At 36.2% G+C, this 13,744-nt stretch overlaps 1 protein-coding gene across 1 annotated transcript in view; it reads left to right on the top strand.

Moving 5' to 3' along the window:
• The first annotated feature begins 3,990 nt into the window (after positions 1-3,990).
• LOC135215728 (tyrosine-protein kinase RYK-like) overlaps positions 3,991-13,744 on the top strand; it is a 34,905-nt gene continuing 25,151 nt past the window's right edge. Inside the window, exon 1 of the mRNA XM_064250684.1 lies at positions 3,991-4,012. Within this exon, the coding sequence (XP_064106754.1) occupies positions 3,991-4,012 (22 nt within the window). The remainder of the gene's footprint in view (positions 4,013-13,744) is intronic.

Below are 13,744 nucleotides of genomic sequence, written 5' to 3'. Positions count from 1 at the left end.
TGTGTGTGTGTGTGTGTGTATGTATATTATAAATATAATATAGGGTGGTATATGTGTGTTTATAGGTATGCGTGTCCGTATATATGTTTACATTATTATATACATACACACATACATATGCATACAGTCCACTTTTAGGAGACGATCCTAATATCAATCTCATTGCAGTAACCTCCACCCCTCCCCCCTTCCCCCCTCGCAAAAAAAAAAAAAAAAAAAAAAAAAAACATATTTTAAAGGTAAAATTACCCGAACTTTTCAATTCGCTGCATGAGGTTTGACCGCTGGGGTCTCCTAAATCAAATGACATGTCAATGGACGAAGAATTATAGCCGTCATAATTCAGCGTTATAAACGATACCTGCAAAGTTCGAGTGAAGTTTATGGAATTTTCATGCTAATTCCAAGATCGGGGACGCTGGGGATATAACATCATAATTCTCGTGTCTTTGTCAGAGGTCGGTGGAGTAATTAAAAATGCTCGCTGCGGTTTTATGCGAAGTTGTCTTGGAAAGAGTTTTTTTTTTTTTTTTTTTTATAGTTATCAAGTTAAATTTTTATTTTAAATAATAATAATAATAATAATAATTAATAATAATAAATAATAATAATAATAATAATAATAATAATAATTTCTCATGGAAATGGTCTTTTCCTCCTATTTTTTTTTTTAATTACCTAAAATAGATAATGAATGTTTCTCGGGGAAAGGTGTTTTTTATATATCTATCCACCTAATATGAATTAATGATAATATCATCTCGTGGAAAAGGCCTTTTTTTATATGTTTGGAGTTATCAGCTAAGTAATAATAATAATAATAATAATAATAATAATATAATAATAATAATAATAATAATAATAATAATAATACAAATAATAGCTTCTTATGTATACATGGGCTATGAACAAAAGAATAAAATCCATAACAATTTTTTTACATGTGTCTATTAAAGCCTGTATTAGGTTCCGAGAGCCTATACTCTCGTTATTAGAATAATGTGTAAGTTTTGGACATCTTACTATAAACATTTAATATAGTCAGAAATGAATATTTGCGTTGGTTTTACTCGAATAGCAAGATCAATTATTATTATTGATATTATTGTATACTGGAAACAGACCCTCTTTCGAGCATGTTTTATTCCATATAATGGCAGAATTTACGGTCATTTATTTTATACAGATTTAGAAGAAACAGAATTTTCTCAAGTCATTAGAAGAATTGAGAGAATTCTGTATAAGATAAATCTGTAAATTTTGCCATTATATTCAATAAAATATTATTATTATTATTATTATTATTATTATTATTATTATTATTATTATTATTATTATTATTATTATTATTATTATTATGCGCTGTTGCTGTCTTCTTTGACCGATGCCTTGATGATGGCAATAATAAATACTCGATAATTAACGTCTTCATTACCTGCCACGTAAAAAAAATATGGCTTTGATGTACGCTGCACTTATCTCTGGCAGATGCCAGTTCGCCCAATCGGCCACCTACTGATAAAGATAACCCATTCATTACCGGTTAATGAATCGCAAAATAAAACTGAATAGAAGACTTACGACGTTTAAATACAGTATAACTTTCCTGCCGTGTATTAAAAACGGAAACGTGCCGCTCGTCCCGGATTAGAGGGGGTGAATAGGTACAGGTGTCGCGAACAGGTGTTGAGTCAGGCGCCATGGCTGCCAATATCCTTGCAGAGTCCTGCTGGTTTGCTTGATAGGATAGGGGGAGGGGAGCCCAGCGGGACGGCTCGCATCGGGACCGACTAAACTGAGCGGAAAATCGCTGAAAATGCTATTTCGCTTCGTATAGCGGATTAAAGAGCTTCCCGCGCGCGCGTGTGTATGGAAATATCTGCTGTTCTGTTGGGCATCAACAAAGGTTAAGGAACAAAAGGGATGAATTGGAGAGAGAGAGAGAGAGAGAGAGAGAGAGAGAGAGAGAGAGAACTGTAAAAGAATATCATGACGTACTTGAAGTGAAAATATCGACAAAATTGGCATCGGTCAGCTGGAAACATATAGAATACTTTTGAAAATTTGCTCTACGAGTTGGGTTTCATTTCAACTTGAATTTTCTAATACGTTATATAATCCATCTCCTTAGCAAACATGATTTACGAGATACTGATGTCAAAGGGAGGCATTACCCCCCCACTTTCACCAAACCCTCCCCCCTCCTTGACATCGTACCATTTCGACTAACCCTGCACCCCCCAACCCCCAGAAGGTCAGCTGAGTTGCCAGTTCAAAAAAATGCGCAACGATTTAAGGAGCTTTGCATCATACTTTGCCTTCAAGCAGAGGGGTATTATTCGGGCAGTCGTTTGATGTGCTCCGACTTGTCTCGCAGCAGCGAAAGGAATATTAGCTCCCTTGTGTTGCACAGAGAGAGAGAGAGAGAGAGCAACGTTCGAAGGGTGAGGAGTATTTCATGGAAGTTCTCCTGTCTGCAATTATAATGGTAAATATATATAGGTCCACATTTTGTAGGAGTGCTGATCTCTCTCTCTCTCTCTCTCTCTCTCTCTCTCTCTCTCTCTCTCTCTCTCTCTTTTAGTTCAGTAGCGGTGCCAGAATCTGTATTTTTCGGCTCTCTCTCTCTCATTTAATTCAGTAGCAGTTTCAAAAGCTGTATTTTTCGGCTCTCTCTCTCTCTCTCTCTCTCTCTCTCTCTCTCTCTCTCTCTCTCTCTCATTCAAGATATGTGACACGTGGAATGAACTGCAACCAGAAGTTGTTAACAGCAACAGTATGGAAGAGTTTAAAAGAAAGCTAGACAAAATCATTAGGGCACTGTGAATGCACAGTAAAACCTCCTCCTACAGATGAGTGAGCGCACGATATCTCCTCGGATGGACTAACAAGTCTTTGAGACACCCTAATCCTTGTAACTCTTTGTAACTCTGTGCTGCGTCCAGCAGCATTCGACTAAAAACCTGGTCCTAAAACTGTTTACGTGAATAGCGGGTGTCTCTCCATTGACGCTCCGAAAAAGAAATTGATGCCATCCCTAAGGTAGATGTTTACTCTTTCTGAAGTGGTTCGTGACATCTAATCTTAGTGAGGTTATGTCATCTCTATTCGGCCCCGATGATTTAAACGTCTGTCCGTCTAAGACGAATTACTTTTAGGATCTGACGTCTTAAATTTGGCCATGGTTCAAGTTCCAATAAAGTGACGAATGATTTATCCAGTGACTCGTCCTCTGAAGGTTCACTTCAGGTAAGGAAAAAAAAAAAAAGACACTGTTGATAAAACTTTCGGCATTATTCTTTTGACGTGACGTACTCGTTTGCTTTGTTATAATCACTCTCGCTCTATCACGGTGATGTGCATGTCAGCAGGGAAAATTCTCTCTCTCTCTCTCTCTCTCTTCTCTCTCGCTCTCTCTCTCTCTCTCTCTCACAGTGCTCAGTGCCATGATTCCTTTGTACTTTGTAGGCAGATGGACTAAATGCATTCTCTCTCTCTCTCTCTCCTTCCTCTTCTCTCTCTTCTCCTCTCTCTCAGTGCCATGATTCCCTTGTACTTTGTAGAGGCCAAGGAAAAGATATTGCACTCTCGTCTATCCTTCGATCGGATCTCTCTCAGTGCCATGATTCCTTGTCTACTTTTGTAGGAGGCAGAGGGGACCTAAAAATGCAACTCTCTCTCTCTCTCTCTTCTCTCTCTCTCTCTCTCTCTCTCTGACATAATGAAGGTTAAGATGGATATATGTCAACCAACAGTCTTTTTTTTCATGTGTATACATTCTGGCTACGTGTGTCTTGTCTTGTATAACTGTCATGACTTTTTTATATTTATCTTATTACTCAGTCAGTCAAGTTGCTATTACGTAATTTATTTTTATTTTTATCTTTATTTTGATTTTACTTTGGTCTGCGTACGTGGGTGCATTAACAACATACGTTCAGAATGGATGAGCTGCATGTGTATGAATTCGGATGAACGGATTTGGGTAACATGGATGAACATGCTCACTGGGGTGAGTACCTCTAGATGACTATTATCTGGTGCTCATTGACGAATATTTGATGATTTGTTGCTATGGAAACCATGTTGGAAAGTAAGTTGGCCCCAAATTATACAAAGAAAGCCATATGTATCCATTCAGACAGGTACAATTAACTCGTTACTGCAGCCGCGACAGATAAATGCTTTCTGCTGAGTACCCTTGTTACCTGTACTCTCTCTCTCTCTCTCTCTCTCTCTCTCTCTCTCTATAAGTAAAGTCGAATCTACGTTTAACTGACGCCATTCACGCTACAGATTTAAACCTCATTAACTTTCTCCCTCTCCTTTCTTTTTTTCTCTCTCTCTCAACGTGTTAATTCCCTACATCGACCACTCTACTGGTATTCTTGCTCTCTCTCGATTTCTCTGCCTCCTCCCCCCCCCCATCTCCACTCTCCTACCCCATCATCCTCCCACTACCAATAAAACCGACCTAGATTAAAGAAACCCCCTTGACAAGAATGAATTATAAAACAGAAGCCGTATCGCTCGTAAATAAGAGTGGTTGCCGGTAATGGAGTGTAGGGGCAAGTGCCAAATCCTCTCTTCGCCCAGGTGGTAAAACACAAAAGACATTAAAGACATACTTCGGAGTGCCAATGTTTATTCTTGCGGTCACGGCATTTGGCACTGGAGGGGACAGGTATTTCAATAAGGGTTTTTTTTTCAGTTTTTTTCTTTTCTCATCATTCCGTTTGCCTTAATTTTTTCAAGTTTTTTTTTTTTTTTTTTTTTTTGAAGATAAGAAAATTTCTTCTGCGTGTGCTTATATAGTTTTAATGTATGTTCTATGTCCTCAAGAACTGTTCCATACTGTACAGTTTTTTTTATCTTTTCCCTTAGAGGAGTTCAGTTCCCCAATTTGAACTGTTATGAAAGGCTGCTCTCAAGAGACGTAATTTTAGTTCACATTTTCAGGAAACACTTAAAGAAAATGTTTAAAGGCATTTAAAAGCTAAATCCATGGAAACGTTACGATAACTTCATACTGTAAATAAAGTTGGTCGTTTTAATGATCTGGAAGGCTGTTAGAAAGATCAGAAACTTTAATATTAAAAAATGTAAAAGAGAAAGAGAGAGAGAGAGAGAGAGAGAGAGAGAGAGAGAGAGAGAGAGAGAGAGAGAGAGATTTGGTAAGATATGAATCAACATGATCTTTTAATGCTGAATTCTTTTGTTTTGTTTTATGCAAAGTTTCCCTATAATTGATTGTCACCCTTTTTTCTTTTTTTTTTTTTTCTTTTCCGAATGAGTTTGTTTTTAGCTTACCCACATACACTATGGTCAGTTTTTTACTCGTTTTGTAAATTCGAAGATATTAAAAAAAAAAAAAATAGTAAATTGCTCAATAGAAGAGACATATTTCTGGCTCTTCATTCATATAGCATTGTTAGTTATAGTAAATAACTGCACGAAAAATCAATAAGAGTCAATGGCTGTGTATAACATTCATGCAAGCGATTCATGTCTTAACATCATAGGAAAGATGATGAAGTAACATCCACAGAAATAGACAGCAATCTCCAAGAATTTTTTGCGTCAGCATCTTTGAAGAGATAAAGGATAATAAACATATAATTCATTGCCCCGTAGGCATTACTTTTAAGGTTCTTTGAAGCGTCCCTTCGGCCCGTAGCTGCAACCCCTTTTCTTTCCTTTTACTGTACATCCATTCATATTCTCTTGCTTCCATCTTACTTTCCACCCTCTCCTAACAAATGTTCCTTAGTGCAGCTGCTTTGAGGTTTTCCTCCTGATACACCTTTCAAACCTTTTCAGCTCTCAATTTCCCTTTCAGCTGAATGAGCTCATAATTCCAGAATGAGCTCATAAGTCCTGAATGATCTCATAAGTCCAAGCGCTTGGCCTTTGGCCTAAATTTTATATTCCAATTCCAGTGTGCTAATTCATTGCTCTCTTATCCCCTGCTAATATTCTAATATTAAATCCCTGAAAGATGGCGATGAAGACTCTCTCTCTCTCTCTCTCTCTCTCTCTCCATTCCTTGATTTTGAATTCTCCCAAGTCTTGCATAATTCAACGATGTAGGAGGGTGGTGCATCACCATTAATTCCAGGATAAGTGAGAGAGAGGAAACACGGCTTCACGTTTTATCATGTATGAGTTTTTAGGATGTTCATGCAGTATGTCCTTTCTCGGTCAAAACGAGAGAGAGAGAGAGAGAGAGAGAGAGAGAGAGAGAGAGAGAGAATGCATTTAGTCCATGTGCCTCTACAAAGTACAAGGAAATCATGACACTGAGAGAAAGAGAGAGAGAGAGAGAGAGAGAGAGAGAATGTATTTAGTCCATCTGCCTGTACAAAGGAATCATGGCACTGAGCACTGTGTGTGTGTGTGAGAGAGAGAGAGAGAGAGAGAGAGAGAGAGAGAGAGAGAGAGAGAGAGCATTTAGTCTATCTGCCTCAACATGCAGTATGTCTTTTCTCGGTCCAAACGAGAGAGAGAGAGAGAGAGGAACCAAAGTTTTCGAATAACTGAAGACAACATTGGAAATGGTAACTTCTGTCGTTCGATTCATTAGCACACTAAAAGGGGCTTTCAGTCTCTAAGCTGAGAGAGAGAGAGAGAGAGAGAGAGAGAGAGAGAGAGAGAGATCTTCAACCATCAACTGGCTAATCTGCTGTGCGGTTTAATACCGAAATTTACATCGTATTCCATAACGTTCTTACTTAGGTTTTTTGCAGCAGCTGTTAACGGAGACTGGCGTTCACGACAAGGAAAATTGGCTTCAGAGAACTAGATTTATAAGGGTGACTTTTCCCTGCCGCCTCGCAGATCTAATTTCTCGTAGGCCTAGAGGATTGTTGTATTAACTCTTATGTATCTGTTTTTCTTAGTGAGCGAGTGTGTTTGCTTTGCCACGATCCCTTTTAGCGATCGCACTTTTTGCATCTTATTCACAGGGAGTTTTAGTTTTAGTTGTAAAATGGGAAAATACTTTTTTTTTTTTTTTTTTGCACGGCTTTTATTGTCTAAAGTGATTCTTTCCCTGGATTGATTTTTTTTTATTTTTTTATTTATTTTTTTTTTATTATTATATTATATTATTATTATTATTATTATTATTATTTAGGCAGTAGACCCTCTTTCAAACATATAGTATTGAGGGTGATTCAGCTATCCCCTTCAATTCTGTATTATTATTATTATTATTATTATTATTATTATTATTATTATTATTATTATTATTGGTAGTAACCCTTCATTTAAGCATATTTTATTGAGTTTAATTGCTGCTACAAAGCCATTCAGCTTAAAGTAATCTTTTGCTAATCTTCTGATGTTGTCTTTTTCTTCTTTTGGGAAAAGACAACATCAGAAGAATAGAAAAATTTTACTTTAAGCTGAATGGCATTGTAGCAGCAATTAAATAAAATAAAATACTATTATTAATTGTTATTATTACTATTATAGTTGTCATTTTTATTTCGAATGAAGTATAAGTTTTCTCTCATCTTTGTGCCACCATTTCTGTCATTGTGAGTACTTGTGATGTCATTATGCCTGTCGTTTTAAAAACTCACTCAGCCCAATAATTCAGAACGAAAACTTAACATATTTTACTTTCTCTCCAATCAGTGTTTCACTCCACGTCCTCCGCCATTCTTGAACTGCTACTCACACACACACACACACACACACACCTATATCCACCAATAGTGCCATCTGGCTCGATGCAGTGCATTTTGCAGAGTCCCTACCAATAATTTGTAATACAACCTATTTGCATAAACTTGTTAGGCTGAAAGGACCCTTTGAGTACGTACACCTAATGGCGTTTATGCCAAACCCTCCTCCCAAAAGCCTCCCACGGGACCCCTACCCTACCCTACCCTACCCCCCCAAACCCATGCCAAGAAACCTTTGATAAAGATGAAGTTGCGACTGACGCTGCAGAGGGAAATAAGCCATCGGTTATCGGTCCACGAGGGCGATTTTTCTATGCGCACTTTTTCCTTTCCAGTTAGATTGGGCAGGAGGACAAGCAGACAGATAGTTGCCTTATAATTGAGCTACATAGAGATCGTTTTAGATTCCCCCCCCCCTCCCCCCCTTCCTCACCATCCTCCTCCTCCTCCTCCTCCTCCTCCTCCTCCTCCTCCTCCTCCTCCGTCAATACTATATGAAACGGATCGCACATAATTATGGTCATTAGCATTTTGATGCTCTGAGCTTCATCATGGGTGAATTTATTCGGAATTTATTCGATTGACGATTTCTTTTGATATTCAATACGGTCGTTGGAAATACATTTCAGATAATTGAACGCTCGTTTTGAGTGGCCGCCGCGCGTTTAGATGTGATAAATAAAAGGAAAAAAAATATACATATAAAATTTCGCTTTGATGTTTCGATGTCCGTGTTATAGTCGATATGTATCATCCGGTTATGGATGGAAATGTTAATCTATGAATGGTACACGTTTCAGTCTGGATGCCCGACCCGAGATGTGGAAAATTGGAAAACGAGAAATAAAATGGATGCAAACATTTTTAGGTTGGTATTACACAAATTGGTTTCAGGTTCAGGACAGGTATCTGTCTATCCATCCATCCATCTCTGTCTATGTTATGTGTCTCATTTTCTGTAAATTTATTCAAATGACGTTAAAAAGCTACAGAGAATCTTCTGCCTCCAATGACGAGAATCACCCCTCTCCCCCAAAAAAAAATTGCAAAAATAATTCTTGGTCCATCTGTCTAGTTATGTGTTTCATTTTCTGTAAATTTATTCAGATCAATCTAAAAAGCTACAGAGAATCTTCTGCCTCCACTGACGAGAATAATTAAACTAATTTAATTATTGAAAGTCTCCAGCGTACTTTATTGAAATCTTCGAGAAGATGATGTTTTCCCAACTGACCAACTGGGCCTTATGGAAGCTTATACCTGATCAACCAAACAGTACAGATAAACAGAAACGAAGATGATAAAAAAAAATAATGCTGGGAAAAGCCTTCGAACAGCTGATTACTACACAAAGCATAATAGCGATTTGATGGATGCAAAGGAACTTGCCTACATATTTTCTCGCCCCTGGGTGTGAGCCAGAAATTTATTTCTGTGAAGCATGTGATCTTGTGTTCATTATATATATGTATATATAAATATATATATATATATATATATATATATATATATATATATTATATATATATACATACATATATAACATATATATATATATATATATATATATATATATATATATATATATATATATACTACATACATAGATACAGATATACATATATATATATATATATATATATATATATATATTTATATATTTATAATATATATATATATTATATATATATATACATACACATATAACCACACATATATATATATATATATATATATATATATATATATACGACTGGTAAAAGTGTTCTGTTACAACAGAAATTCCATCTAATAAAAGGAGCCCATAAAAACGCCAAAATATAGAATGAAAATACTATAATTCAGAGACTGCTTTCTCTCTCATCAGTCTCTGAAGTATAGTATTTTCCCTCTATATTTTGGCGTTGTATGGGCTTATATATATATATATATATATATATATATATATATATATATATATATACATATATATATATATATATATATATATATATATATATATAAAATATATACATATACATATATATATATACGTATATATATATATACACATACATATACATGCATACATATATATATATATATATATATAATATATATATATATATATATATATATATATATATATAAATTGTCAGTTTCCCACATGATACTTCTGTATGCAATCAGAAATAAAGCCACATCTTCCCTAATCAGCATTCGAACCTACTTGCCTTGTAGTTTCACGTGTGTTGACACAGTGACCTTATCCACTCAGTCATCAACTAGGATATGATTTGATTGCTATTTCGCTGTGTATTGAGATTAATCTTACCTCTTTCTCTTATTAATATTTTTTGTTTTTATTTTTTGTTTTTTGTATTTTTATTTTTATTTATTATTTTTTTTTTTTGCAAATTGTCCTCTATTAGACAAAACAGGATTTTCTTTATGTTCCTTCTAATCACCGTAATTAGATTTGAACTCCGGAGCGATTTCATCGTCTTCCCAATCAGATCCCCTTGCAAAGAAAAAACAAAAAAAACAGGATACCTCGTCTCTTGCAATTAGACCAATTTGCGCAATTAGATGCAGTACGAATCAGGTCCGCTCTTTCGCTTGGATCATCATACTGGCGTTTCGATTTCTGTCTGAGCTGGACTCCTCGAATGTGGAGAAGGAGAGGGTTGAAGAATCCTTTCCTATGTGCGATTCGAACTCGCGCCAACTGGAAACAGTTGACAAACCACTAGCCCACGACACTTTTTTTTCCTTCTTTCTTTTTTTTCTCATCATAGGTTTTACCTCCCGAAGTCGTTTTATGTTTGTAAAAGGTACGGCATATGCCATCAAATACTGCCAAGGCCTTAAATCAATTGGAACGAAAGTCGGCTCTCTCTCACCTCTCTCTCTAGCTGTACAAACGTATAAACACACCTTACAAACATCTCTCTCTCTCTCTCTCTCTCTCTCTCTCTCTCTCTCTCTCTCTCTCTCTCACCTTTACACATCTTACATACCAGGTAACATAGCATGAAGCGAGCAGACACCATTTCGGACACCTTTTAAGAGCTTGAAGTCTTATCTCTGACGTAACATGGTCTGCCAGTATCGACGTAACCGTAGAAGATCGTCGTAGCCAGTCTGTATAGATAATGAGGAAGTTTTATCACAAGGGAGATATCAACACCATGCGCATGGCGTGCCTAACTGATTACGCCGATCATAGACTACGCAGCATAAAATGATTTAACAACCTTGCTCATTTGAACACTGCTATAGTAGATTCACATCAACCGTGAATCCGATGTCTAGGCCAGTCTCTTACGACGCTCTTGATTGGCTGTTCAACAGCCAATCAGGAGCTCGTAAGGGACTGGCCTAGACGTCAAATGCACCGGTTGATGTGAATCTACAATAGTATTAATAGGAGATTCAGCTTTTTGATGCAAAATAGAAACGAATCCTTTTATGCTGCATTTTTGGAAGTTCGTCGTTAAAGAAACGTTGATAAAAAGATATTTCTGGTAAGAATAGAATTATCGATAATCAAAAATATTCTTCATAATCAGCTTTTTCGTAATATACTTAACAAAAGAAGTCGAAGTAAATGCCTAAAGATAGTTTTCATAATCAGCTGTTGATGATATATATTTAACAATTACAAGTCAAAGTAAATGCCTAAAGTTATTCTTGATAAATATTCTTCATAACTAGCTGTTGATGATATATTTAACAATTACAAGTCAAAGTAAATGCCTAAAGATATTCTTGAAAAATATTCTTCATAATCAGCTGTTGATGATATATTTAACAAGTACAAGTCAAAGCGATTGCCTAAAGATATTCTCGAAAAATATTCTTCATAACCAGCTGTTGATCATATATTTAACAAGAACAAGTCAAAGTAAATTCCTAAAAAACACTTTAAGAATGCGTACATATTCTTGCATGGGGTCTTTTTAACATGTGCCCTATTCTCTGTTCCCTCGCTGTTGTTAACATTCCCCGAGAGAATGTCTCCCAAATCCACACACACCAGAGGGTATGTGGTATATGGGCACAGGGTACAGAGAGGACCCTCGCCCTGCTCTTCAAAGCCTTTGAGAGTTGTAAACTGATTTGATGACCCCGTGTTCTTATTTATATTGCTCATACCTTTGGGGTCCTTGGCGTTGTCGGAGATGTGGCTGTGGTGTTCTGGGATCTTTTGCCTCTGTAGGTGCGTGCAGCTGTTGTGTGTATATATATATATATATATATATATATATATATATAATATATATATATTTTATTTATATATATACACATATCCACAGGTGAAAAATTAGAGGCGGGGTGTAGGTCGCGACCGGTTTCCGACTTTATTTCCAAGCCATTAACGAAGGACTGATACATAGTATTAGCGCTTCGTCAGTGGCTTGGAAATAAAGTCGAAACCGGTCAGGACCTACACCCCGCCTCTTATTTTTCACATGTGGATATGTGTGATAAATGAATCTCGTGCTAAAGTTATAATCATAATATATATATATAATATATATATATATATATATATATATATATATATATATATAAGTGTGTGTGTGTGTATGTATGTATATATGTATGATGCATACATACATACACACAGGTACGTGGTGCATACCCATAAGTCTGGCATTCCCTTCAGGAAACAACAGTGGTATAGTCTTCTTGGAATTTGCATCAATGCGTAATACGCTTACGACTTAAAAGGGAGGAGCGTAATATTATTTAAAAGCACTCCGTTTTCCAGTGAATTTTGATGCCCGTTGATGCATGTAAAAAAAGTATGTGCATTTGCATTTGATATTTATGCACAATTGGATCTTATTGTTTTGCCCTTTTTCACGTTACATCATTCTTTGTTAGGATCCTTGTGAAGGGTTGCCAGCTTCCATTATAAAGAGGAAGTGAATGAAACGAGAGAGAGAGAGAGAGAGAGAGAGAGAGAGAGACTCCTTTTGTCCCTCCCGACACCGCCTCTCTCCCAACCCTCCTTTATGCCTACCTTCTCCCCCACCCCACCCTGCACCGTTCAATTTGTTTCTACGTTTCTGGCTATAAAGGATTATCATTTATTACCTGATGAGTGCATGCGAGGATATCAGCTAACTGTAACTGCCCGCGTACGTTAAAATGTCAATTATTTTCATTCGTAAATTACGTACAATCAAACGCAAAAAAAAGCATTAGATGAAGTTACTTTATACCTTTCTTGTTTTCTATACTTCAACAGGTCAGATATCAGTGACTATGTAGTGCAAGTTACAAAAAAAAAAACAATGAATTATGAACAGTCACTCGAAAACACACCAATTTCCTGAACTCATCAGTTCAGCTGCCTTGTAAGATACCGGTTATAGGTTAAAAAAACAGAATGAATTATGAAAAGTTATCAATTCATTCACTCGAAAACACACCAATCCCTGAACTCCAAAAAATTTCAGTTCAGCGGCCTTTGTAAGATACCGGTTTATAGGTTAAAAAAAACAGAATGAATTTTGAACAGTTATCAGTTCAGTCACTCGAAAACACACCAATCTCCTGAACTCAGCAATTCGGCTGCCTTGTAAGATACCAGTTATAGGTTAAAAAAAAAGTGAATTATGAAGTTATCAACTCAGTCACTCGAAAACACACCAATCTCCTGAACTCATCAATTCAGCTGCCTTGTAAGATAGCAGTTATAGCTTTGTATCCCTCAGGTACTTGGAAAGGCATCTATTAAATCCGTTTTATAACCAAGGTGATCAAAGTGCATAAATTATCAGAACTCATGTTTCCTAGTTTCTGAAGAAACTTTATCCATGTTATTTAATCAGTTTCATAGAAAATGATACTATCTATTTTTCCTTAAATATCTCTAATGAAACTACACCAGTTATCCACAGCCATTTGACTGATATGGTGTATGAAAAAAGAAAAATTTTCTAGCATTTTCTCTTTTAGGAATAGGATACGTTTTCCTTTTTAAGCCTGTATGTGAAAAGAATTTTTGGATATGAAAAAAAAAGATTCAGCAATCTGCTGTTAAAAAGAGATATTTTTTT

The sequence above is a fragment of the Macrobrachium nipponense genome, chromosome 5 (genome assembly GCF_015104395.2).
Source record: "Macrobrachium nipponense isolate FS-2020 chromosome 5, ASM1510439v2, whole genome shotgun sequence".
Classification (NCBI taxonomy): Eukaryota; Metazoa; Arthropoda; class Malacostraca; order Decapoda; family Palaemonidae; genus Macrobrachium; species Macrobrachium nipponense.
Note: the sequence above shows the minus strand (reverse complement) of the source record. Positions and strands in the feature narration are given on the sequence as shown.